At 41.0% G+C, this 26,001-nt stretch overlaps 1 protein-coding gene across 1 annotated transcript in view; it reads right to left on the bottom strand.

The window, feature by feature from the left end:
- PTPRG (protein tyrosine phosphatase receptor type G) overlaps positions 1-26,001 on the bottom strand; it is a gene marked incomplete at its 5' end in the record, with an annotated part of 400,948 nt that overhangs the window by 63,087 nt on the left and 311,860 nt on the right. Inside the window, 5 exons of the mRNA XM_084292446.1 lie at positions 6,425-6,557; positions 14,780-15,575; positions 17,582-17,631; positions 19,404-19,512; positions 21,521-21,705. Of these exons, the coding sequence (XP_084148572.1) occupies positions 6,425-6,557; positions 14,780-15,575; positions 17,582-17,631; positions 19,404-19,512; positions 21,521-21,705 (1,273 nt within the window). The remainder of the gene's footprint in view (positions 1-6,424; positions 6,558-14,779; positions 15,576-17,581; positions 17,632-19,403; positions 19,513-21,520; positions 21,706-26,001) is intronic.

Genomic DNA, 26,001 nt, shown 5'->3' with positions numbered 1-26,001 from the left:
GCTGTTTCAGTACCTTCACCTCCAGCACTGGCAAAATCAAACACAGCCTGGGTCTTCTGCCATAGAGGCTGGAGCGCTTTCCCTGCATTGCCTAGGTTGAGGCAGGGAGATCAGAGGGCTCTGAACCCAGGCCGGGCTGCACGCTGCTTGCTGGGCAGTGATCCCTCTGACGCTGCTTTCCTTCACACAAAGCTACGTGCAGCCAACTCCAGAGCAAAACGCAGGCACGTCCTGCTTGGCGTGAGCAGGGCATGGCTGGTTACTGAACCTCCGAACTGGGATGATCACAGGGAGAGGTTTCAGGCACACAGCTCACCTCCGTGTTTCTCCTCATCTGCCTGTAGTGCTGCCCGTCTCCCAGCTCAGGAAATCTCTCGCCTTGGTTAACTCTCCCCGCTGCCTGTGACAACACGGGTTGCACCCTGGGGCACGGCTGTCCTCAAGCCAAGAGGACATGGTCCTCTGGCACCACTGGGGCAGTGTCAGTGCGAGCATCCCCATCCTTCCTGCTCCTTCCTGCCTCTTGCTGGTCCCTTGGTCATGCAACTCTCTCTGGTTACTGCATGAAGCAGACTGGGAGTTAATCTGGTTTAAATCAGGGCATGAAAGACCCCCTCTTTTTTAAAACAAAAATGGTAAAAACAAAACCAAAAAAAACCAACACATGGATTATTTCTCAATCCAGCTCATCACGTGGTTGTACAAACATTTGCTTTGGTATCACAGAGGGCAGTGCAAGGGCAGGAACAGAGGAGGGTGCTTGATTCACTGCTGCTGAAATAAATACACTAGCAACTGCACCCAAGTCATTCTTAAAATCAGCACAGAGACTCTCAGAAAGTGTTACCTAGCATCCTCCAAGAGTGAGAAAGCGAGCAGAATCACAAGTATTTCAGAGTAAGCTGAAAGCAGCTTTTATCATTGTAAGCAAGCAATTTTACAAAGGTCTGTAAATTTGCAATGTTCCTTTTTCAATCAGTACAGTAGATGAACAACACACTGTGTACTCATAAAATAAAATCTAAAGATAGGTTCAAATAACAATTTCAGCACTTTTTACAACCTCCTACAGGCAGAAGTTCACATTTTTTTCCCAATGAAGTTTTAACACTCTTAGCTATGCGGCAGCACAAGTTACCCTGAATTTAGCACCAAATGGCGTTTTACCAAGGCATGGTTATTAGACATGATAACTACAACTGTCCTTGGTCCTGCGCTGCAGCTTATAGTTCTAAATTGCAAACTGATTTACAAATACAGCTAACTGACCTTCTGTGGTGCTATTTCACCAGTGACTGAGTTCAGGTGCTGAAATATTGAACACCTGAGCTTGCTCCCAGTGAGGTCTTTGCCACCGAGTTCAACAACAATGCAGCCAAACAGTAAGTAACTTGGCCCCAGGTCACACAGAAAATCAATGACAGTCAGAAAAAGAACCCACATCTCCTGGTGCTCAGTGTCATTTCTTCTGCACAGAAAGGCACTGCTGAAGAAGCGTGAGGCTCTGTCACAGGACCTGTTCCAGGGCCTCTGTTCAATTCAGCAGGATGCTTCCCAGAACCTAAGAAAACTCTTCTTTTAAATTCTGTACAGTTTTGCCTAAGGAAATTTAAAGGCCTCTTTTTCCCAAGCTGTCTCATATACACACATGACTATAAACAAGCAATGTAAGCTTGCTTGCTCTTTGAAAGGCAGCAGCTGTGTTGTTCCAAAAATCCCTCCTGAATGTAAACATATTAGCACTGTATAAACAGCTTGATTTAATAAGAAATGCAATACAACATTCCTGCTTTGTCTTTGGGATCACAATGTTGATAGTGGCAATAATTCAGAGGTGAATTATGGTATCTGCAGAAAAGAAAGAAACAGAAAACTCTCCAGCTATAGTTGTGAATTAATTTCTTCCTCTTAGCTGAAAATGAGAAATGGCTATAATTTAGTTCCCATTTAAAAGTTGCTGTTGGCTAAACTCTAAAATCTTAATTGCTTCTTAATATTCTCTGCTTATTTCCCCCTTTGAAACCATGGTCTATGGTATTGTAGTATTTATATTAAAAATCAGAATGGAAAACAATCAGGGGAAGGTCACCAGTCACTCCTGAAACTCCTTTCTTTTTTCTAAAGTGACAGAACGTAACGTGCATCTTAGTATTTTAGCTGATTTCCCAACCCTATTCACATTCCTGCACCTCTGTGAGAAAGAAAGTGCCACTGACCCTGGGTATCCCTTACAGTGTCAATACTCAGGACTTCTTCAAGTCGTGACAGGAATACAGTGAATGTTTCCAGGCATAGTATGGCTCAGCATGCTGTAGGAACTTGCCTTGTTGCAAAAAAAGATGAAGTCACACACAATCCCTAAATAGTTTGGAGGTCACTGCCAACACACGCTGCAATTCTCAAAGCTTGTAGAAAAGGTTTTGAGAGTAACAGTGGCAAAGATGGCAGAAAATCCAAGTCAAAATTTAAACTGACCTTGAAGAACTGCAGAAGGATCTCATGATACTGAGTCTGGGCATAAAATCACAGATGCAAAACAAATGCCCAGAAACACAAAAATAATGTGCTTGGGAAACTGCAGCTTACAATGCACACGCTTGAACGGGCTCTAGATGAGCTGGTAGTGCTCCAACAAAGATCATAAAATCGGAGTGAACAGTTCTCTGAAACACGCAGTGGTTGTCCAAACAGAACCCAATTTCAGGAACTAGTACGAATGGAATGAAAGCAGAAAAAAGAAATACCATTGTGCCACTGCAGAAGTGAATGCTGTATGTTGAGTACCACATGGATCTGGCCTCCTCATATTTTCTATCTGCTAAGACTCTTAATTCTTTGCACTACAAGAAAACAGTTTCAGGTGCTAGAACTGGGAGCAGCAGCTTCCTTCATCATGCCCATGACAGCTCAAGGACCAGCCAGGCCAGCTTTTCTGTAAGAGGAATCAAAGATGCACAGAAGCAAACTGTTGAACCACAGCCTGCCTGCTGCGAAGCCAAACTCCCATCCAGCCCCAGTGCACCTCCCTGGCTCCTGGTCATCCCGTGGTGCCGCTCTCTTCATTGTCCTGGGGTAAGAGGCAGGGCAATCTCTGCAGCTTCATTATGCTGACCTAGTTTATTTTCCATTCTACCAACTTAAAATCACATAGCCTTCTTTGCACAGTGGTGCCATTAAAAGTACTGAATTCAGGAAACTTTAGTAGAAAGGTAATTCAGAGCGGCTGCTTGCCTCTAAGTTCCCATCCCTTTTCATTACCGAGATGGCCATTGTGCTAAAAAGAAGGAAGTGACCCTTTCTCTTCAACATCAATCATATTCTTTCACCATTTGTCCAGGATCCACATGGAAAAGGAACTGAGAACAGCAAATTACCTCTGCAAATAAGGGAGTCTTGTTCAGAAATGGGACAAATCATTCCCAAATATATTAAATTACAAGAAGTCTCTAATGAACACAGCGTGGAAGTTCCACAGATATAGGGAAAGCTTCATCAAACAGTGACTGCTCCCTTTCACTCACCTTTTCACATAAAGGGAACAAAAAACAAAGCTTCTTTCCAACAAGACATCATCACAAAACTTACTTCAGTTCTGTATCACAGAATGAGATACAAAGGAGCAGAACAGAGATAAACGTTTTGCCAAGCCTTCCTAAGCAACCCCTTAACTCCTTATTTTGGTCCCTGGATAACAGGGCACTGATGCAATGCAAAGAAGCAGAAGGCTTTACTCTGCTTCATTGTTCTACTTATGTCACCTCTGTTCTCCAATCTTCTTATTCCCACTAATACTCAAAAATGAAAAAGGGAAAATATCATTTGTTTTTCCCTTAAAATGTATTGCCAAAAGGTAACCATGTCTCTTCTGCATTTTCTAGTTCTCTGGGTTGTATTTTGTAATGCTTTTTCTCACACCAGAACAAAGAATTGCTGTGCAAGAGAAGACCCCTTGGTCCAGCATGCCTGTCCCCTCGAGGGTTATCCTTTCATAGTAAGTGTTTCTCTGCTGTGCACTTCAATACCATGTTTCCCTTACTGAAAAATCTGTCTCAAACTCATTTTCATGCCATTTGCTTTGATGGTGTTAATTAGCAAATTATTCCATATGTTGCCTATTACATTTTAAGCTAAGTATTTCGTCCTGAAAATCCAGATCACTGTTCCTTTCAAACTTGTAAATTAGACTCTGAGGTGTTTGAGGTTCTGTTTTTTCCTTTCTTGGAAGCACTTACAAAGATAAACATTTTATTTTTCCTAAAGAATGGTAATCACAATGAAAAGGGCACACAAAATGTTGTGTTACCACTTCAATGACATGGCCTGCACAACGTGAAATGTTACTGGGGATAATTTGTGTTCTAGTTCCTTGTTGATTTATTCTAAAACACGCATTTACTTCTTTCGTACTTGTTCTCTATTTGTTAAAAAAAATCCTCAGAACTATGAAGCTAGGAACAGGAGCTTATTTTGAATTGAGAACATGTGCCTTCAAGTTTGCTTATTGTTCTCCAATTTGTTGCTTCATGTTTATCCAAAACTTTTGACTGTGATGTGACATACCCTTCCATGTCTATATTAATTTTAAATTTCTACATTTTTTTAGCATCAATTATACACAAGAAATTGATCCACTACTGTCAAGTGTATTAACATATTACGTGTTCATAATGCTACCAAAGCTATTGATGAATGTTAACTACTCATGCAAATTCTGGAGAGCAGATAAAAAACAATTGCTGCAACAAAAATGTTTTGTTATGCAAAACAACAAACAACATTACTGGAAAAATAATTTGGTTTCAGTTAAAGCTTTTGTTCACTTCCTTGATTTATGTGCTGTTTGTTACTGCTAAGCAAATAAAAACATCATGAGGTAGATGGTTTGGAATTTGAAAGATAAAAGGCATTTAAGTAACATATCTTAATTTGAGACTTAACTGATATTATGATCTATAAAAAAACAGTATTTACCAAAAATTAGTCTCTAACAATTGGTCACTAAGCCAGTACTTTCCAACTTTAATATTCTCTCAAGGAGAGTACTGATACTAAATTTGCAAGTATTTCTCTCCATGCACTGCAGAATCACAGAATGGTTAAGGGTGGAAGGGACCTCTGAACATCATCTAATCCAACCCTCCTGCCAAACAGGATCAACAATGAGAGGTACCAACACTCTTCTTGGTAACTGCTGTTAGCATTTTATTTCTAAACCCCTCCTCCTTAGAAGAGCATTTTCTATCAATGCAAGATAAATTCTACAAGCCCTTTATTAAAGTGCTTCAGGATACATACACCATATACTTCAAGGGCTTGTCTGGTGTGAATATGACCAAGCTTAGTTCTTCAAATGAAAAAAAATGAGAGAGATTTTTGAAAAGCAGTATACTGAAGGATTACATACTAAATTGGGATGTAATTGGGATAAACCTTTGCAACTTCAGCATTTGTGCATATATCACTGCTATTTTATATACTGTTTTACTGTGATCACGTTAATTACTTGCAACTGTTAATAGAAATGAATTTCACAAGAATATTGTCATCTACTTGTTAATATACTTTAAAATGTTTCCAGTCTCAACAATTTGGCCAATTAACTGTCAGTAAAATGGGTGCATTGAAAAACAGATCGGTATTTTTTTAATTGATTCTGCAGATATAATGATCAATAGACTGCTATTTCTCACCAAGGCTACTTTTCTGTGTCCCATCTAAGCAGATTTTGAAATAATTCCAAAATGCCTTGTATAAGGTTAATGCCTGGCTAACTTTCACTACAAGAAAAATGAAGTATCTTAGAGTTCTGGTTCTGGCATAAGAAGGCACCACAGGTTCTGTTTTAATCTAAATCACCTAGAGTTGTATTTGTTGATGCTAAACCTAATTTCCACCACTGAGCCTGGTTGGTGTAAAGGATGCTATCTCTTTTTAAGAAGCAATCTTTACTTGCAAGATCTTGCAGTCTGTACTTGTGAATGCTTCACCAGTGCTAAGGAGCTCCTACACAGAGCATTGCTATGGAACGTGCAACAACTTTATCTCACTTTTGAAGAAGTGAAGTCAAAGGAAAAGAATGAATGCCTTAAGATCACACAAAGTCAGTGGCAAAGTCACACATGGAAGCTAGCACAGTCTCACTAGGCTTTTAATAGCTATCTAAAATGAACTAATTGTGAAAATATTTGTTGACATTACAGCTGGTTCTACCACTGCTACTAGTAACTTCATGACACAAAAATTTAATATTTGAGATGGCTGAATAGTTAACCAACAGAGCTGTTTTAGCATCTGGAGAGGTATCTAATGCATCTATCACCACAACATCCAATAAAATAAAAAACATGGGACCACATCAAAAAATACCATCCAAAATGTGTTTTAAATCATGATCAGTTTCCCCATCTAAAGAAAACAGGCTCACCTCCAGTAGACAAGCACAGCAATGAGAAGAATGAGGCACACGAAGGTCAGTGCTGAGACCACAATAAGTGGGATGATCCATTCCATTTTACCAGGAGAAGGTCTCGTGGCCATGCTGGAGCTGTTCTTGTCAGCTGTGTATTAAACACATAATAAAGAGAATCATTAAGTGTAAACAGAGTTACTGTATGGAAACATATATACGCAAAACAAATAGCTTGTGCATTTTACATGATATGAGCAAACACTCAGAACAAAGATCTTCTAATTGCAGGGTGGGATTCCATTTGTCTTTAGTCTGAAACATTAGAGCACAAAAGTATGGTGTTTATTGCCTCATATGGCTTGGATTTTACTGCTGCCTGTAATTACAGTCTCATGCACAATTTTAGGACTCTATCACTCAAGCACCTATTATCAGATGTGGAGGACCCTGCCGAGTCATTCCACCACAGCAACAAAGTAAATGTTTTGCTCCATCATCAGTGTTTGCAGGTAAATGCACCCTGTTTCTCAACACTGCAGGGCAGCTCTGTTTGCAAAGCTCAGCATAATACTTTGCTTCAGAAATAAATTTCTTGGTAACTATCTTCAAATAAAAAATCCTCAACATGCTGGGTGTCATGTCACATCATTTGCTGAATTGTCACAATCTGGTGAGTTACTGCATACGAAAGCACTTTTTAGCATATGGATTGTCAAGATGGATGGATGAATGAATGGATAGTATGTGTTGTAACTGACAGAAGAAATTGTTATGTGGCAGCTTTTGAACAAAATTTAAGTTGGTCAATATATGAGAGCCAGCCGAGAAACTCCATTTTCACTTTTTGCATGACTCTAACACCATGCCAAAATTACTGTATCATATGTAAGATAAATATCTAGGAGTTCTTCAGGTACTGGAGCTAGTAAGAATAGACCCTACGCCTACACTGTATGTCAAAAAAACAACACAACTGTGTAAATTCGAGTAGACTTGACCAGGGATTTTAGATAAGATTTTCAAGTAATCCTGTTTGGACTCAAAGATCCCTGTGAGTCCCTTCCAACTTGGAATAGTCCATGATTCTGGTAACATGATAGTCAGAATTGAATTATAAATTAAGAAGTAATTAAAAAAAATTATAAATCAGAAATACATAAGTGGATTCTGTATTTCATTCATGTTTCCTAAAAACAGAGAGTAATTGATTAATACCTGTCAACAGGACTTAATGGGAAAGGATTAGTGTAAACAGCTTCTGATTTGAATGAGGACTGAAACATACTTGAATTCTACATATTAGACCATCAGGTCCTTCCTTACCAATGTGCTTCCTTGCCCTCGTTCGCTATTGTATTATCATATCTTCTGAAACTGCTGCAAATCCTACCAGAAGAACATAATTGCCTTTTCACCGTAGGCAGGCAAAACACAGATAATTGGAAGTCACCAGATGTCACATAATATGAAGTCATACTCTATTTTAATAGCATTTAGATTATATTCCTCCATAGGCAGGAGTAAAATTCAACTAACATGGAAGTAAAGGTTAATTGTAAATGCTTTTGCCTGACTGCTGAAAACAGAGCAAGGCTGCAGGCTGCTGCAAGCCCAGCAAGAAATCTTTCTAGTTTTAAGAACTAGGCTGATGGAGGTAATGCCCTTTAGCAAGCAACCTAAATGAGGTGCTAATCAGAGGGATGTTTGGTGGAAGTGAACGTGCACGGAGTGTAGAACTGATCAAAAGAGAGATGAGTAGCCACTGGTCTCCAACTTCAGTAAGAACGGCTACTGAGGTTACCAACAGAACCACCCTGCAGAACAGGCACACGACGTACTTAGAGCACGTGGTGAGTGTTAGTCTTCACAGCATACTAATAATATGCTACATACCATTTTCAAGACAGGTTTTTGATTTCCCTGACCAGCAAAGAGTAAGGAAAAGAACAACCCGACAATTAGAGCAAAGGCTTATTCTCTGAATTTACAAAACCTGCAGAAATCATAAGCCTTGAGGCATTGGTTTTTATCAGTGCATTTCAAATCATTTATTATCGTGAAAAAATTAAGTCTGGAAGGTGTTGCTAATCAGAATGGCAAAAAAAGACAAAGTAAAAAGCATGCAATGTAATAAATCTTAGTAAGGAGCCAAATGATCCTACCACTTCACATCTATATGGGTATTACTTCATTTCACACCAAGGACAATATTCTATTCAGTTTTACCTCCACATATTTCAACACAAAAACGTATGTTTTTGTTTGCATGGAAAGAAAATTAAATTCCATTGTAAGCACAGCATGGGCTGGAGTCCCAATGCACGCTATTAAATTCTGCAATGCTCATGACGCTCCTCTTACTCAGTCTACTGTGGAGAACACACTTATCTGACCCTGCCAACTCTGTATACCACAGATGTGAGGATCAGTAAGCGCTCAGTATGCTGAGTGCCAGAATTGCAAATGCCATTCCTGCATGCTGACGGCTGGCCCCAGCTTCCAGTTGGGAATGTCCAAGCAGTGATGTACTGAAGAAAAACATAAACCATTCCTGTACTGTCTTTGAAGAGAAAGTCTTAGGTGTTTTCCACTGCTGAAGTAAAGTGTTGAGAGAGGTTAAACAAACCAACACCAATAAAAGTTGTTCTAAGAATGACAGCTGGGGCCAGAAGCACAGCAGTACAGCTGGAGTGCTGGCAGGTGTCTCTTGAGTGTCATTGCAAAAGAGCCTAAAAAAAGCACACTGGGTAACGTGGAAAAAAATTGAAGAAAATACGCACACAAAGGACAGATCTGGGCCCTTATATTTTCCTATTTTTCTCACAACTAAATACCATACAGTAAAAAATGCTCTGCATTTTACTCTTTCTTTACTAAACTAAGAATGTTGAGGCATGGTAGCACCAACAGCATATCCTTGTAACTGTGCCCATGTAACTACTTCAGGGGAAAAAAAAAAAAAAAAAAAAAAAAAAAAAAAAAGCTTAAAAATGGACCAGGAAACTCCATTTTTTCTAAGAAATGTAAACAGTTTCCAGTGGCATATGCCATCGTTGAATTAATTCAGTTTGCCTTTTACTGGCTTGGAATACATCCCGGTAGGAAGGAATAAAAATTATTACAGCATATCTGTTTCAGGAGGTCCCACATGACACCAGCCCAGCATTGTTAAATCAACTTCTACGTCTACAAAATCTGCCATGCTTGCTTTGCTGTGAACCGCCCATTCAGCAGTGCCATCCAGGGCCTGGATGGATGAGGCCCTGGCATGGAGAGTATCAGAGAGCACTGGGCAGCGAGGGGTGCTTTGGCAGTGAAACTCCTGCCCAAAGGTCAAGGCATTCTCCAGTCTGTGAAATGTACCATTTTTCTAGATATTCTTGCTAATTGGTTACTGAGAATAGAAAAGTGTTTATTTCCCTTAAGTTACACTGCTTGCTATAATAAGCAACCACAGCCTTAATATATAATGGATCTGCCTTTTTCTTTTGAAACTTCCCTTTATCATCCCTTGATATTGCACAAGCAGCCAGTACAAAGTTCTGTTTGTTGTACTGTTGCAGATACCGATAACCACGACAATGCACGTTCTGCACGCCCAAAGAAAACCACTGCAGAATTGTCTCTGCCCTCTGGTCACTTAAAAGAAAGTCACCTGCCCACCCCTCCTTTGAGTAAATAAAATTACAGACTTATATAAAACTATCAGTTAATTATGGAAAATAATATTGGCCATGTCATTCAATTACAAAAAAGCAAAAATGTATGTTCTTTTAAAAACGATCACTTCCACACAAGCTCATATCATTGGATAGCTATTTTCTTCCTATTTCTTTAAAGGCATTTATGCAGCATTCATACTTAGAAGCTGCACACAGCTAAGCATGGCTTTTCACTGCTTTGTAAACGGATGCCAATCATGTTTAAACCTGATGTCGGATAACTGAGATTCATAGTGTTTGCACGCATCAATTTTTTTTTTCAGTAATCCAATTCTTTTATACACAAGCCATTTTACTGCTTGCTTCCATAAACTGCCATACAAAATGGCTCATGTGCCACATGAAAATACAGCTTAATAATCCTTGCTGTGTATGGAGAAAGAAAGAATTACACAGATGTTTAATTATCTTAATGAGGTTACCCCCAAAAGGCTTTTGTAACCTCAGACCTGGCAAGGACTCTTCTAAAAACTAAAATTCACTCTGTTAAAAGTATATGCCTGGCATGAAATTTAGCCTGCACATTGTGATTTCTCTACGCAGCCCTCTCCATCAGAGGAACTCAAAATAAGTGGGTGGGCACTGAGAATGGGAGGACCCAGATGAAGTTTTGATCAAGGTCCTAACACAGATCTCTGTTCTTAGTCCCGGCTCATGACTCAGGGAGAAGCCCCAACCAGACGTACATTCATTGCTCACAACAGCTCTGTCTTTATATCCTACCAAGTACAAAGGATCTGTTTAACTGTCTGGCACAACAAACCAGAATTCTGTTGGGTTGTGTCTGTCTAGCCTGATTAAACTGAATCATCCTATTTCCTTTTTTATTTCTTTTTTTTTTTTTTTTTTTTTTTGAGGGAAGGGAGGAGGGGAGAGCATCATTCTAATTGCTGTTTTTCTAATTTTCAGGTTTCAGAGTCATGGACAATGCTGTGCAGCTGCGTGTGTAACAGTTGCAGATCAAAGGTACAATTAGTCTAATGTGGGCAACAAAACAGAGAAAGGGATGATCAGGAAAATGAAAGAGGAGAATGCAAGCAAGCGCTCAGTGACAGAAGAAAATCATTAGCGTTGGCCAATACCACCAGACAAGAAGAGGCCAATGCCATTTGGAAAATAATGACATGGCCTCAGGAGAGGTGTGTGTATGTGTGTGTGAAATAAGCACTAAAAGAAAATGAGCCTTGCCGTACTAATTGGCCTCGCACTTTCCCCGTAATTTCTCATGTGTTCCCTGCTCTCCTCTAATCATCCTCACTCGTGAGTACTTCCCCATTCAGTTATCTCCTTACAACTGCTAATTTGATGCTATATAATTAATTTTACAAGTGTACATTGTTATGAAACAATTTTCTACTCTTTAAAATGATTAAACTTTCTACTCACAAAAACATTTTGGAAACCCTGACAGCTTTTTAAGAACTGATTTCCTGGCGAAAAGATGCATCCAAAAAAGTTTCTGCCCTCTACGGGACACAGTAAGCTCCAGTGGCTTTGTCTCAGCTCAATTTCAGAAGCATTTCACCTTCATTTAACTGTCATGATGCTCAGGAATTATTTTAGACAATTCTGGCAATATCCTCTTGACTTTGGTAGTTGTTGCCCTGATCTCTGGTTCACCTCGTTGTGGAAAATCTTTAAGTCCTTTTATCAGAGGAAGAAGTCCTGTTTATGCCTGGAGTTTCACTGAACTCAACTGCTTGTGTGAGCTAGGTCTGGTCTGTTTGTATGAATTAGATTTCCATGTTACTATGGAAAAAAATTAATCTGAAGAAACCAGTCACAGGCTTCATGGTTGTGTTTGGCTTATGGGCCAATTTCCCAGGTGTGAGCTTTGCTGGCTGGTCTCTTTGGTAACCCAGATCCAGCCTGGGGGAAAGTTCCTCCGTCTATGCTCCTTAGTCTTCTTGCAGGGGTAACAACCCCAAAGGCCAGCCAGGCCTTACTCAGACACATCTAGTGAAATATTTGGGCAAATTCCTAGTAAAGCAGACCTCAGCTATTCATTGCAGTAGCCCGGAGACAAAAAATGTAAAGAAAAGGAGGAAAAACTCACCTGAAGAGACTTTGAAGGACAAGATCCTCACAACCGGTACAGAGGGACTGAGACTCAGAACCTCTGTCCCCAAACCAGTAAGAAGCATCTCCAAATCTTCTCAGAGCTGAGAAGTGTTAGCTTTACGCAACGTCTAGGCAAGGAGTTGCCACGCTTGTGAGCAGCCTAGCTTCTCCCCCTTGAAGTCAAGGACAGGGAATGAACCTCTACCTCAGGGAAAGTAGCACAAATGCAGCCTTCTTCTCTGAAGAGCCATTTGCCACCAAGTAGCCCCCTCAGTTCCCTGAAGGATCTGGGAGAGGCTCGTCTGGGAACAAGGGGACAAGCTGGGAATGGTACAGCTCCTTCCCTTCTTGTCAGGTATGTAACTAGAAGTTTAACAAAGATTCAACCAAGGTCAGCTTGGGTGAAACAGATGAGTTTTTCTCCTATCTTTTCCCCCAGCTAATGGTGGTTATTTCAGATTTAATTTTCTACACATGGAAGCCAGATGTGTAAGATACAAGGATCTTCAGAAGTTATTCTCCCCCCATATAAGCATGGAAAAGCCTAATTTGCAGAGTCCTTTCAAGACCAATCCATCTTTGTGTGCAGTCTTCAGGTCACTTCAAGCCTCCAAGCCTGCAAGTGAGCAGAGCTCTTAAAAGAGCCTGTCTGGTAGGAGGCAAAGCTGTATTGAACCACTTTCAGCAATAGCTCTCTGCATGCTAAAAAGAGACAGAAATCACTACAGACTAAGGGGATACAACCAGCAAGTACTTCTTAGCAATATGAACAATATTTCCCCAACTTTTCATTGATCTTTATCTTCTTCATGGAATAAAAACCAATCTAACAACAATCCCTTTGTCAGGAGCTAAGAAGCATGACCGGCTACCCATCTTTCCTTCGATTTACATTAGGCTGAGAATAAGCCATGAGGGCTTTTGCTAGGGCTTATGTAAGGGATGTCATATTTGGGCCATTCAAGAATCTGGTGCATGAGAAACCAGGAAGCAGAAAGTTAAGACCAACTAAAGACAGCCACTCCAGAGGCAGGTTCACCCAGGCAGATCAAACAGTTGGGGTTCAAACCTAAATGGTGCTGAATGCCTACTCTCAGCATTGCAAAGCACAGAGAGGACACGTTCCCTCCTTCCTGCTAAAAGGTTTTTAGGGCAAGTGGCATGTTGAAAGCTGCCTGACAGGCATCTCACACTACACTTAGTGGGAGCACTGGACTTTGAAGAAGATAGCCGGGTGAGGAATAAGAAAAACAGCAGTGTATTTAATATATATATATATATCTGCAAGACCTGGTGCAAGTTTCTTGGCTTCTTCATTAATCTGTTCTCTTACAGAACAGTTATGATTCACAGTATTACAGTCAGGTCAGCATTTCTGTAACAAATATTATTCAAGACTGGATTTAGCTTTGTTTTTTTTTTTTAAATTGGTTCTGAGCTATAACTGAGTGCACAATGTCTGCATTTTTGTGTTTGTAAATGTAGGGAAAAATAAATATTTAAGTTTTTTTTCACAGTATTCTAACTCTAGAACTGCTTTGATGAAAAAACAAAATTAGAAAACCGTCTATAGATTAGCAAAATAAACAGTAAAAAAAAACAAACAAACAATAAAAACATGCACTATCTTATAAATGCTGTCATAATACACACAATCACTCAGACAAACTCATTGCCATATCTAAATCCCAGTCCTTACTCTGCAAATAGATCTCTATGAAATTAGTCCATTTCTCCTTGCAAATTTTTCCTCATCAGTGCGTAGAGCTTCCCAAGCAGGAATATGTGCATGGACCTGGTGCACAGTGAGTTGGGAGCAGCAGGGGCGTCTCTTTGCATAGGCTTGTGCAGCAAATTCTGACCACACAAGACTTGATGCACAAGATCACCAGGACATGCCTCCAAAGGTTGTACTTGCTGTGCACATACTGTGGAATAGGTACATATATCCAGAGCTGATGTGTACAGGAGCATCATTAATTCTCATCAAGACAAATATAGCAAATCTGTGAGCTCTGCCTGGCTAAATTTTTTTCACAGGGAAAAAAAAGGAGGTAAGCATAGTGCAAAAGGTGCCTGGTCTTAAAAGATCAGAGCACGTAGATTTTGTGGTGACAAATAAACCCCCAACTATCCCGTATTTTGGAGAATGTCTCAAAACCAATCAGGGAGAATCCTGCAGATAAACAAAATTAGCCGATAGCATACAGAGCTTCCCATGAAACACCAGCTCTGCACATCAACCAATCTTCCAAATTAATTTCACAACCATAGTTCACTGCATTTCCCCCCCCTTTTAAAAATAAACAAACAATCAAAAAAAAATGCTTCTTGTAGCCTTTTCCAAAACATTTTTTTTTTCCTCTTCTAGTAAGAAGCACAAGAGGCACGAAACAGTCCTAATAAAATAAAAATACCATTCTTTCCTGTCGCTTTCCCCCAGTAATAATTTGTTGGTTTGGTCCTGTGATGGCCTGTCTATCGTTGAATGCAGGCACCACAAAAATCTATCAAACGGACATCAGTAAGGAATTTGGTTTGTGCAATTTTCCAACAGTCTTATGCTGGTAAGAACAAGGTCACTCACCTGGGTTAATGGTGATGAATTTGTTGTCTGAGGGGTATTCCTCTGGAAACCTTTCATCCTTTGGAAGAGGTTTTCTTGTTGTCTCTGGTCTTCTTGGGATCTTCCCCAGGTAAAGTTCGTTGGTGAATGTTGGCGGCACTTGGGTGGAAGGGAGAGGCTGGGGCTGAGCATCTGCTTCGGTAAAACTCTCCTCAGGGTGTCCAGCCTTGGGGGCAACATTTTGGTTTGGCTCTTCACCCGATATGGTTTTATTTCCTTCCTCCTCAGCAGTCCGGTTGGGGGAAGCCGTGGCCACGCTGGGCTCTGTGGTATTGCGCGCCTCCGCGGCTGCCGTCGCCCTGCTTTTCTCCTTCTTCTCGGCATCCTTTTCATCTTCTTCCTCATGCTCCCTCTCTCCGTCCTCACTTTCACTCTTTTCATCCTTTTCCCCCTCCTCGGCTCCCTCACTGTCCTTCGTCAGCGCCGAGTCCCGCTCTGGCCCTGGGGAGGCGGCGGCGGCGGCCTCGGTGGTCGCTACCACCGGCCGGCCAGCCTGCTTGCTGGGGGCGGCCGCCGCGGGGAGGCGGGTGGGCCACACGCTGCTGGGGAAGGAGGAGATGCCACCACCGCTGAAACCTAGCCCTGCCAGCAAGGTGCTGGTCACCACCGAGGCCACGGTGGCCTGGCTGCCGCTGGAGGAAGGCCCCATCCCCGTGGCCATGGACACGAAGGAGAAGGGGAGCCCCGAGGAGGTCCACGTGGAGGAGCCAGAACTGATGGGAGCCATGTCGGCTGAGGAGGCAGGAGAGGCCGTGGGCTTGAGGAGGTCAACGGCAGCAGAGAGGAAGAAAACATAGCAGAGAGCATCAGCAGGGTCCCCTGTATACTACTTGGAATCAATTTTCTTTTGCTTTCCCTCCCTTGCTACATAAATGCAATTCTGCTTTTAAAAAACAAGGACCTAAACCACCTAGATGCAAGGCCAAGCCAGGAACAGCACAAGCAACAGAGCCATGCTATGGCAAACAACGCTGAGAGGAAACTTGTGTTTGCCATTTCTGAACGACCATTATCATCAGAAGCCTCTTCATTGTTATCTTTATTTTACAGACCCACGTCGCTGGTGACTTGTGTGTAAAGTTTCCTCTCGGTTTGGAAAAAGATTTAAAGAAGTTTAATGAATTTAGCTGCATTACTCATATCTCTTTAATCCTCAGAATACATAAGTTTAAAAATACAGTATTACATAAGGGCTGTCCCAGAATAAGAGCTGTGCTGCCAACGTGTGCATCCATGGCTGGTGGGTCAGCTCTGACAGGGAACTCTGGCTCTTCCCACATGCATTGTGAGGGCCTTGGACGGTACTATTTTTATTTCCCCAATTTACCTATCAGAACCTTGGCGTATATTTGAAGAACTAGACAAGCAATCCACCTCCTTAAATTACACGTGGAAAAAACACTGAAATTCAGTCAGTTGTCTAAGGCCAAGGAGTAATTCTGTGCAAGAGCCAGGATCAACATTTCTGCTCAAACCATTTTACTATGTTCCCTCTCCATCTTATTCAAAAATGTCTCACATTATTGAATTCAACAACAAGAAGAGCATTAGGTGGGAATGCACGCATCATACAAGGGCACACAAGAGTTAAATAGGTCCTACTAAACCTTGAACAAGACCATAAAATGTCTATGCATTTCTGGAACTGAAATCTCTGCCTTAACGGTATATCTGCATCTCTCTGCAATTCCCAGTTTCAATCAGGCCATGTAGTTGAAATACTGCAGCAAAACAAGAAAGGCTTTCTCATGTTATTTTTGACCAGCTGCAATCACAGAGAAACAGAGATCTCAAAAGAAAACCTGTGCTTTAAAGATTTCAAGCCAAAACTTTAAATAAGCATCGAAACTTTCGGATACTTATCAGCATAAATCCCTAAGGCGTTGTGAGATTTGCTTGTTGCTGGCATGTATGGTCTCAAAGCTGGACTGAGTATTAAAATTTGACAGCAGATTTTATAAGTCTAGAATACCTCTATACATCATTAAACAAACATTAATCATTCAAATTCAAGCTTTGTATGCGTTACTTGCTTACTAGGGAGTATATCAAACTGGAACAGAATAAAACCAGAAGCAACGTACTTATAGCAAATTCAATAGCATGAATTCAGTCCATAAATTTGATTGAACAGTTCAGTGCACTGAATACAAGAATTTTAGGTTACGGATAGTTTAAGTAAGCTTTCAAAACTGAAAGGTGCTTTTCAAAACTGAAAGAACGTATTCCATTTTTACTATAAATGTACCAAGATTTCTGATTCTGGAATACAAAAGCCTTTTTCAGTGACTTGTTAGAGTCTCGGCTGAATTAAAATTAAAACAAAAAGTTTGTTAAGGCTTTATTCACACAGTAGCAGATAACCTTAAAGCACTGGATGAATGAAGATGCTGTGCATGAAGCCTGATTCCTGTCACATAGACTTTTGGCTACATAGTTAATAAAAGCAGTTAAATTTATTTACACAGTCATCATTAAGATTACATAATCCCTCTAAATGAGCTCAATAAATAGTTTGGAAGATTTTTTAACACTTGATTCCCCATTGGTTAAGGCTCTCAGAATGTGAAGCAAGAAAGCCAAAATCCTGTCAATATTTTAGGTAGGTTATGAAACCTTCTGTGGCAGGTTTGAACAACCACCTTCCCAGGAAAGCACAGGCCTGCTGCAGATTTACAACATCGTGCTGCCACCTGGTGGGAACGCTGCCCCAAATTACCAATGCCCATCAGCTCACGGCAGTGATTTATGACCACAACTTACCACTCCTGTTTTCACAATTCTGGTCCCCTCGAAAATTCGAGTAGTGTTAGCTGAGAAACAAAGAATAACAGCGTTTCAGCGGATTAGGAAGGGAGTCAGGAATTGACAGCCGTATCAGTATACAATTCTTGCTAAACAAGTGCTGAATTGCTACTATTAAACCTGTCAAGAGGGTGAAGAAATTGAGGCCTGTGAATGAACTGGTAACTAACCAAAGACTTGGCAGGAAAATGTCAGAGAAGACCTGTTGCATGCAATGAAGTCTAAAACGTGTGCTGGTCTCAGTCTGGAGTTAAGGCAACCTTGGTATTACTCATCTAACTTTGCACTTGTGACTAAAGAGAGATTTGTTTGCCTTTATTCAGGCCTGGTAATGCTGTTGTTAAGTACACTGCTAGAAAACACATGCTTTCCTTCAAACCCAAGTTGAAAGAAATGTCCTGACTTACACAGGAAGTCAGAGCAGCTGATGATAATAGTTTCTTTCTGTCCTTATGATAATATTATCTTTATCACTATTTATCTGAAGTACAACTATAATCAGACTCTGAAGAATGTTTTGAAAGCTCAAGTAGATGCTATTTTTAGGTTAGATCTTGTGTACAGCCAAATATTTGGAAAATAAATTCTTTATGGGTAGACATGGAAGGAAACGTAACATTTACTTCCACTGCAGATGTGTGTATCATTTCCACTGTTTTGAACACTGGGCTAGAGTTCCCAGACAGTATCTGTCAAAATTGTCAATAAGGATTTACTCCTTTAACTGTAATTAAATAGGCATCGTGCTCAAACTTCAAAGAATCTTTCCATTTTATCATCTGCTTAAAGAGGCCACAATCAGTAATACACAGGCTTCTGACTTCCGCCTGGCACTTCAACTCTATAACACTACGCTGAGATAAGTAACTAAGAAACTGTGAGCTACATGGGAGATAGTGCTTGGATGGGACGTTTCTTGTCTGATCCCTGCTCTCCCTGCAATACTGCTAACACCATGGCACACGCCATGGGCACTGGAATACAACTAAATTGTGTCCACAGTTTGATATATTTCACATGCTAAAGTCTAGAAGCTTAGGATTGAACCCCCATTTTCCAAAAACAAATTTAAAAAAGCCTCTATTATATTTACAGCATCAGACCTAACTAATGTAACTCCTTGCTTCACCTTAAGAATTTGAATTTTTAACTCTCTGCTTCTTTTGTTTTCTGCTATCCATTCCAAGGTTTACACATCTGTAAACTAGAGTGGGATGCAGTGCTCTCAGCAGAGACAAATTTTGCCTTACTTAATAAAAACATTAGGAATAAATTCCCAGGTAGAAGCAAAACTTTAGCCCTTGGGGGGGGAAAAATATCCTACCATATCTTGGTTTTATCTCTTATGAACTTAAACTGTTTTGGAAATCAGTGATGTTGTGAGCATGGTAAAATCTCTCCACGTTTGGTTCTCAACATGGGGCTGAACTCTTTTTCCCTTTACATAAAGCAGACACCACAGACTCACATTCTGCTATAGCTGTGCCCCGATGCATAAACAGTCTTCAATGAATTTGTTTTAGAAAACTAATACCAAGAAAATCTCTGCGTTCTCCTAAAAACTGATGAACCCCTGCCAGCAGAAAGGTGTAGGCAAAGCCTCATCATTGGAAATAGGACTCTAATAAAGTCACTGGTCACAATATGAAGCGAGCATCATCTGCATGCATTCAAACATCATCTGAAATCATTCCACACCATATTGCACTCTGCAAAGAAAATGTTAAACACACACAGAGTCACTTAATGTAAAAATATGTATGCATGTTTGTTTTTTTACCTTGAAAGAGCATAGTCTGGCTAAAGTCACTACGCATTTCATTTCGGCAAACTGCTTGAACTCTGAACAGATAAAGGATGTCAGGTGAGACATGGCTAATGATGGCCTTCTGTTTAAAAAAAATAGATATTATTCAGTTTTTTACCCCCACAGTACTGTCCACGATCAGTTTGAAATATATAAAGCATTGTGCTAACACAGGACATTTGTGCCACGTAAGACAAACTCTTATCTAAATGGAAATTTTCTCTAGTCCCCTGGGAGAAAGCAAGGCAAAGGTCAAACAACTTCCCTGGGATAAAGAAGATGCACCCAGACCCTGTTGACTCTGTCCATGAGAAAGATGTGAACATGTCCCACATCTGCTCTCATGACAGTCTTTGAGAGTCTGCTCTCCTCAGAAATACCTACACCATGAATTATTTGACTTTACAGGAACTGAAACGAGATTTCTGTGGGTAGAGATGCAAGTCCTGAACCTGGTATAAGCCCAGAAAGTCACTGTATGTTCAAACTGACTATTTTGCAACTAACTGGCTCTGGCAATTTGATGCTGGTGGCCTATATAGCACGATTGCTCAGCACCCTGGGCTGAGATGTCCCTCTGTACTCTCACACTCAAGACACTGCCTTGCTGCCTTCCAGCTATTCCTTTGTGTTGCCTTAGACCACAATCACGTCAGTTCATGGCTTCAAGCAGACAGCACCAGTAGCTGCGTAGATCACTTGAAATACCCGTGATCTCTTTAGCAAAACACTGTCTAGCTCTGTTTCAAGATGGGACAGCCCAGCTGTCTCTGCCAGAGCACTAAAGGCAAATTCCACTTTCCTTTTAAAAAGAGTTTCTTTCTTCTCTTGCCCATACAGTAGACTAAGCTGTCGTTGCTTTCCTAACCTCCAAGCTCTGCTGCACAGCACAGAGTCTCACTGCAATTTATTTCCAAGCTATCACTCCATCACATCCCCTGCATTTTTAATTATTTCTTTTACTTCAAACAGGACGCTGTCTCTGTGCCCACCTCATTTTTGCTGATTAAGGTTCTCCTCCTTATACCCGATTAAAATAAAATCTCCCTTAAGAGTGCGAAGTTATGACAAGAGAGAGGTTACAATACATCATAACCTTGGGTGCCTTTCAATAGATTCCTTTCTGATTTTGTGAGGCACATCATTCCCTAATGTGACCCAGATAACAATGTCTAGTGGGGAAATTGAAAATATAAATGGAAATGAAGTAAAAGAATCTTCATCTAAGGGAATAAGAGAAGTATTATTGTATAACTGATTGAATGGGCCCAGAGGACTGTGTATTTGAAAAAAAAAATGCCAACGATAACAGTCATTAGGAATAACGCTCTGTGCTGCTGCATTTTTTATGTGCATATACAATTACTGATTTCATTATTCTAGAGGCTTTCTTTGATTAACAATAAACGGAGTCCTTTCAAACCTGAATATGTCACTTTGATTTCATATGCAGAGAACGTTAAAGACCGGTACAATACTTGCTTCCACTTAGACAGGAATGACAAGCAGATCAAATCCTAAATGGAGGAGATAGATCAGTGTTTGCATCTGTGCTGGAACTGTCTTGCTCTTCCCTCTTTCTCTTACAGCCAGACTGAGGCAGTGCTTATACAGGGCTTCTCTGCAATAATCCTCTAGCCCTGATGACACAAGTACTGCAGGCAGCACTTACTGATCAGAAACTACTCCAAAGACTGCAAGGGGCTGCACCCAGGGAAAAGCCTGAACCCAGGAGTAGGTTTTGGGGATCGAGGATTTTAATGTGAAAATCTGTGAGCTGAACAGAAGCCAAAAGGTATTCATAGTCTAACTATTTCCTGAGCCAGCTGCTTCTCAGCAACAGTACATGAAAATGTGTCTGCAGATTTAGTCCTTTATGCACTCACATAAACTATAAATTCACACTCCAGTGTTTTGGGTAGTCTGTTAGGCAATGTTCAACTAATGCCTAACATTTTAATAGCAATTCACAGCAAGTCAAATGCTAGCCTGTCTGTAATGTAACAACAGCTTTCCTCCTCTACTTCTACTGAGAACACAATATAAGGATAGCTCGACACATATGTCTGGGGTTGATGCTGTGGTTTTACCAGGTCCTTGTCACTGTCCTTGGTGAAAGTCTTCTCCTTTTCGTCTTCATTTTTAGTCCAGCTGTAGGAGATCATGTAGTTCATGATTGGAGGATGGTAGATGGTCTCTGGTTGGTTCCAGGTTACAAGCAATGCTGTCCTGTTCACAGGCTGCACTTTCATGTTGACCGGGGGAGTGCTGCAAGCTAAAAAAAGAAGAAAAATATATGAAGCTCTCCTAAATAACAGAGAGAAAACAAACAGGGAGAACTGTGCCTCACTCTAAGAGCCAGTGTTTTTTTCTTTAATGTCCTTGCCTACAGTAATAGCTTAGACTGCAATCCACTGAGACCAATGGGATTTAATACCACCTGCAGCTGCTTTCTGCTCTCCAGGGGAAAGGGAGAGAGAGAAACCATTCTCTGCAGCCAAGTTGCTTAGTTCTTTGACTTAACTTTAGTCCCGGCATTTGCACATATATTTTAACTTGATTACTTAAGAGCTGTGCATTTCAAGTTCACAAGTTCACTTAAATCTGAACCCCACCTTTCCTGGCACACAGTCTCCTGACGTATGAAGGGGGTAAATAGTCTGGCGTGCTCTGCAGGCTCTAGAAACAGTTGTAACCTCTGAAAATGTGACACTATTAGTTCCGTAAGCATTCTCCTCCAGCCAGCCTCCCAAATCTACGGCTTCCTGACTGCATCCATAGTGGAGAGGCACAAGTTACTTCTTGCCTCAGCTGAAGTCAATGGGGAGGTCAGAACAGCTTAACTAGATGGTGAAACTACAGCTTCTGCTTCCTGGAGATGCCCAAACCCAAACCTCTCCAGAGAAGACCAAGCCCTGGCACAAAAGCAGCACGAACACTTCATGTGATACAGAGCACAGCCCGCTCCCAGCCACCGCAGAAAATACTTTTCAAGCAATTGAAATGTGAAGGTCAAGGTACTAATGAAGAACACTAGATGGCACTCATATGCTATCTATGAAGTCCATCATGTACTTTCCAACTACAGAGTTTAGATTTTTTCCAAGCTTTAAAAATCGTGTTTAAAATACACAATTCAGGACAGACTCATATTCGCTTTCCAAATATAAACTCTGAACCAAGAAAAATCACTTGAAATGATACCTAAACACATGTGCTGTGGCAAAGGAGATGGCCACTTCTGCCAGGGAAAGTCAAAGTGTCACCCAGCCCATCGTGCTGACACTGTTTTCTAAATTATTTTTCCCAATATGACTTTTCCATTTAAAGTCAGCACAGTCAGGTTGTACAAACTCTGTAGCTATAGATTTGAACATTATTTCACTTCTAGGGAGTCCTGGCTATACTGAAGGGGAGGAATGTCTGTTTCTAGGCCTGGAATTCCAGATTGGTCTTGTATCTCTGAAATACTCATATAGCTAGGGTACCTAAATAAACATAAATAGATGTTGTAAACACCAATATTACCATTGCATCAGAAAAATACCTGACAAATGTATTTGTGCAGTTAAAATTCACATTTCATAGGCAGGCTGAACAAAAGAACATATTTTGCAGAAATATGCTTGAAATATGCAGAAATGGGCAGGCTTTGGTATTTGCTCCTGTCATGAGTGGTGACGATCTTGCAGATCTGCAGCAGATCCTTCTGCTTAGCACAGGAAGATCCAGCAAAGCAAACAAACCCTGCCGTATCTCGTAGCACTTGCTTGTTGACCAAATGAATAAAAGTTTCTATTTACGTTGAGTAGAAGGGACCAAAACTTCATTCTGCTGGCAATCCAGCTTGGGTGCTGCAGAGCACGGCTGAGAGGGCACAGCTAAAAGCAGTCACAAGGATTTACAGAGCTTCGTGAGCCTCAGTGTGCCTCTCCATGCTCACCTCTTTCTTCTGAGATTGTCAGATCAGTTCTCACTTACATCACCGTGTATTGATAACTGCATAAATCATAGCTGCTCCCTTTGAAGCCCTTTTCATCACAGAACTACTCCTCAAAATGCTATGCCAGCCCTTACTGCTCCACCTAGTCAAATCCGATGGGAGACTGAAGTCCATAGTGAAGGACTACCCAGACCTAGAAGTCCTACCCAGTCCTCCTCCATGGGAATATTCAAAGATTTATATAGTTAAGGTAATCATGCATCAAATTGTTTTAGAAATAATTCAACCAGATACCCTTCAGGACAGACAGAGAGATCTACCTGAATTGCAATACCCCTCTGAACCATCCCTAAGTCAACGACCCTAGGCCACCCTAGGGAGAGGAGACTGCCATATCCTCTATTCCACACCACCCATCACAGCCAGCATCAATGCAATGCAGAACAGCTCATTCCAATCAGGAGAAAGCAGCAGGTATATCTGAAGGGTAAATAAATGGAGACTCACAGGCTCAAAGTTAGGACACCCTCCATGACTGTGCATCCTGATCCAAGAGGGATATGAGCACTTCCAGGCAGCTGAGTGACTGCAGTAACTTCCCTGGGACATACTGTAATGGGTTTTGACTGGGGCCACTGCATGACTGGGGCAAGCTGCCTTCACAGCCAGCTAAAAGGAGACTGAATTTACAATACTGCTATTTCACAGTAAATAATGTTACGAACTTCTTATGACTCAGTACGACTTCGTTTCAGTAACTCCAAGGCATGTAGAAGAACCTGATGTAATTAAGTAATAACCTGCATTTTCTGCTCAGCCACTTCTTTTTTTTTTTTTTCCTTTTTTTTTTTTTTTTTTTTCTTTTTACAGTTTATGAATGGGCAAAGAAAGAAATCTTTTTTATAAAATGAAACATATGGTTTTATTAATTTAACCAAACCTGCTCAGGACACAGTGGAATAATAATAAAAAAAAAACTTGATCCAATAATTCAATTTGATTATTTAATTAAAGAGATACATAATAACATAGCAAATGCCTGAAAAGCAAGAAAAAAGTGCAATGAATTGACCATTTATAAAACAACTGGCATTTTCCACAGACCTAATTTTCCTTTCAATATTCTGTGTGCCTTGTATTTTCTGTAGAAGATTAAAAGAATTGCAGGCTCCTCTTTTTTTTTTTTTTTTTAATGCTAAAGAGCCTCTACTGATTTTACAAAATGTGCAGCTGAAGGACAAACAGATGTAGAAAGAGGTTGGGACAGGGAGGGAGAAGCCTGCATGTTCCTCTGGATTGAATAAAATTGCACTGAAGAGAAACATGACTGCTTGAGGAAAAAAAAAAAAAAAGAAAAAGAACCAAACCCAACAACCAGCAACATTTCACACTGAAATAGCAAATCTCAGCTATTTTTAGAGAAAATATTACTAATGCTCTATTTTAAATTCAGATTCTACAGGATAATAAAAATATCGAGGGGGATTTCAGGACATCTTTCTGTGTTATAATGCAATCCAGAGCAGAGACACCTGAACTGGCTGTGCGTAGGTGTGGTGTGATGCCCGAGACTGTGCACTGCTGGCCTCCTGGAGGCAGAACAGCCTCGCGGGGGCCACAGGGCTGCACCTGAGGGGCACACATCAGCATGGACATTCACAGTACCAGGGCCATGCTGCACAGCAGGCAGCGATGCTCTGCGTAGAGCATGTCCTGGACCTCTCCAAATAAAAACCCCAAAGCTCACCAGCTTACAGACAGTCCTGCTGGAGATAACCTGATCTGGAAAGCTGGCAGGCACGCTGACTCCTGCTTTATGGAGAAGTCCTGCAGAAAAAGCTGGGCCGCATGGGTGCATCCAGAGGGAAGCCCTCTGACCTGATGTAGCAGCATTCCCAGCCACATGTGGGGCTGCCTGGCAGCCTGGCTGTGTCGCTTCACTGCAGATCAGCCTGCCCGGGAAGGCCGGGGGCAAGCCAGCATCTTGGCCAGCCTTGTCCTCCAGGGCTCACTCAAGCCTAGAGCAAACCTGTTTGCCACTCGTGGACAAATGCAGCATGCTAATACGGTCCTAAACACTGGCCAGGCCAGCCGTACAGCAGAGAATTATTTTCTTCATGTTAAAAACATTCCAATGGGCTGGAACAAACAAAATTAATTTAACAACTCCACATTCATCTCTTCCATAATTTGATTTGTATGTTGTATTTGGCTACGTAACCTCCACAAGGCTTTCCTAACTGAAGCCCGATAAAGCTTAATCCAAAAGCTCCTGGCAGCTCCATTTCAGAGAGATGAAAGACAAAAAGGGGGCTTATTGTTTTGCAAAAAATTAACCACTGATATTTAGATACACCCATGACTGCGGAAAGGGCATGTAAGAGATTATAACAGCTTTTATTTACTTTTTAAATAAAAAAGCAGCCTACATTTGTCTTTCAAAGAGGGAAAAGCAAAACCAGCCAAACTTCATGCGTTTCATTATGCTTTTTGCATATGCTACCTGTGGTTATAAAAAGAACTATTTAGGGAAAGTTTGACAGAGCACAGCACCTGTATTTTGGATTATTTCTTGTATATCTTCTCCCTGTACTGCAGGTGCCTCATGTGATGAATCCAGTGGTACTG

The sequence above is a fragment of the Netta rufina genome (genome assembly GCF_964035555.1).
Source record: "Netta rufina genome assembly, chromosome: 10".
NCBI classification, from domain to species: domain Eukaryota; kingdom Metazoa; phylum Chordata; class Aves; order Anseriformes; family Anatidae; genus Netta; species Netta rufina.
The sequence above is the reverse complement of the archived record's forward strand: the minus strand, read 5'-3'. Positions and strand labels throughout refer to the sequence as shown.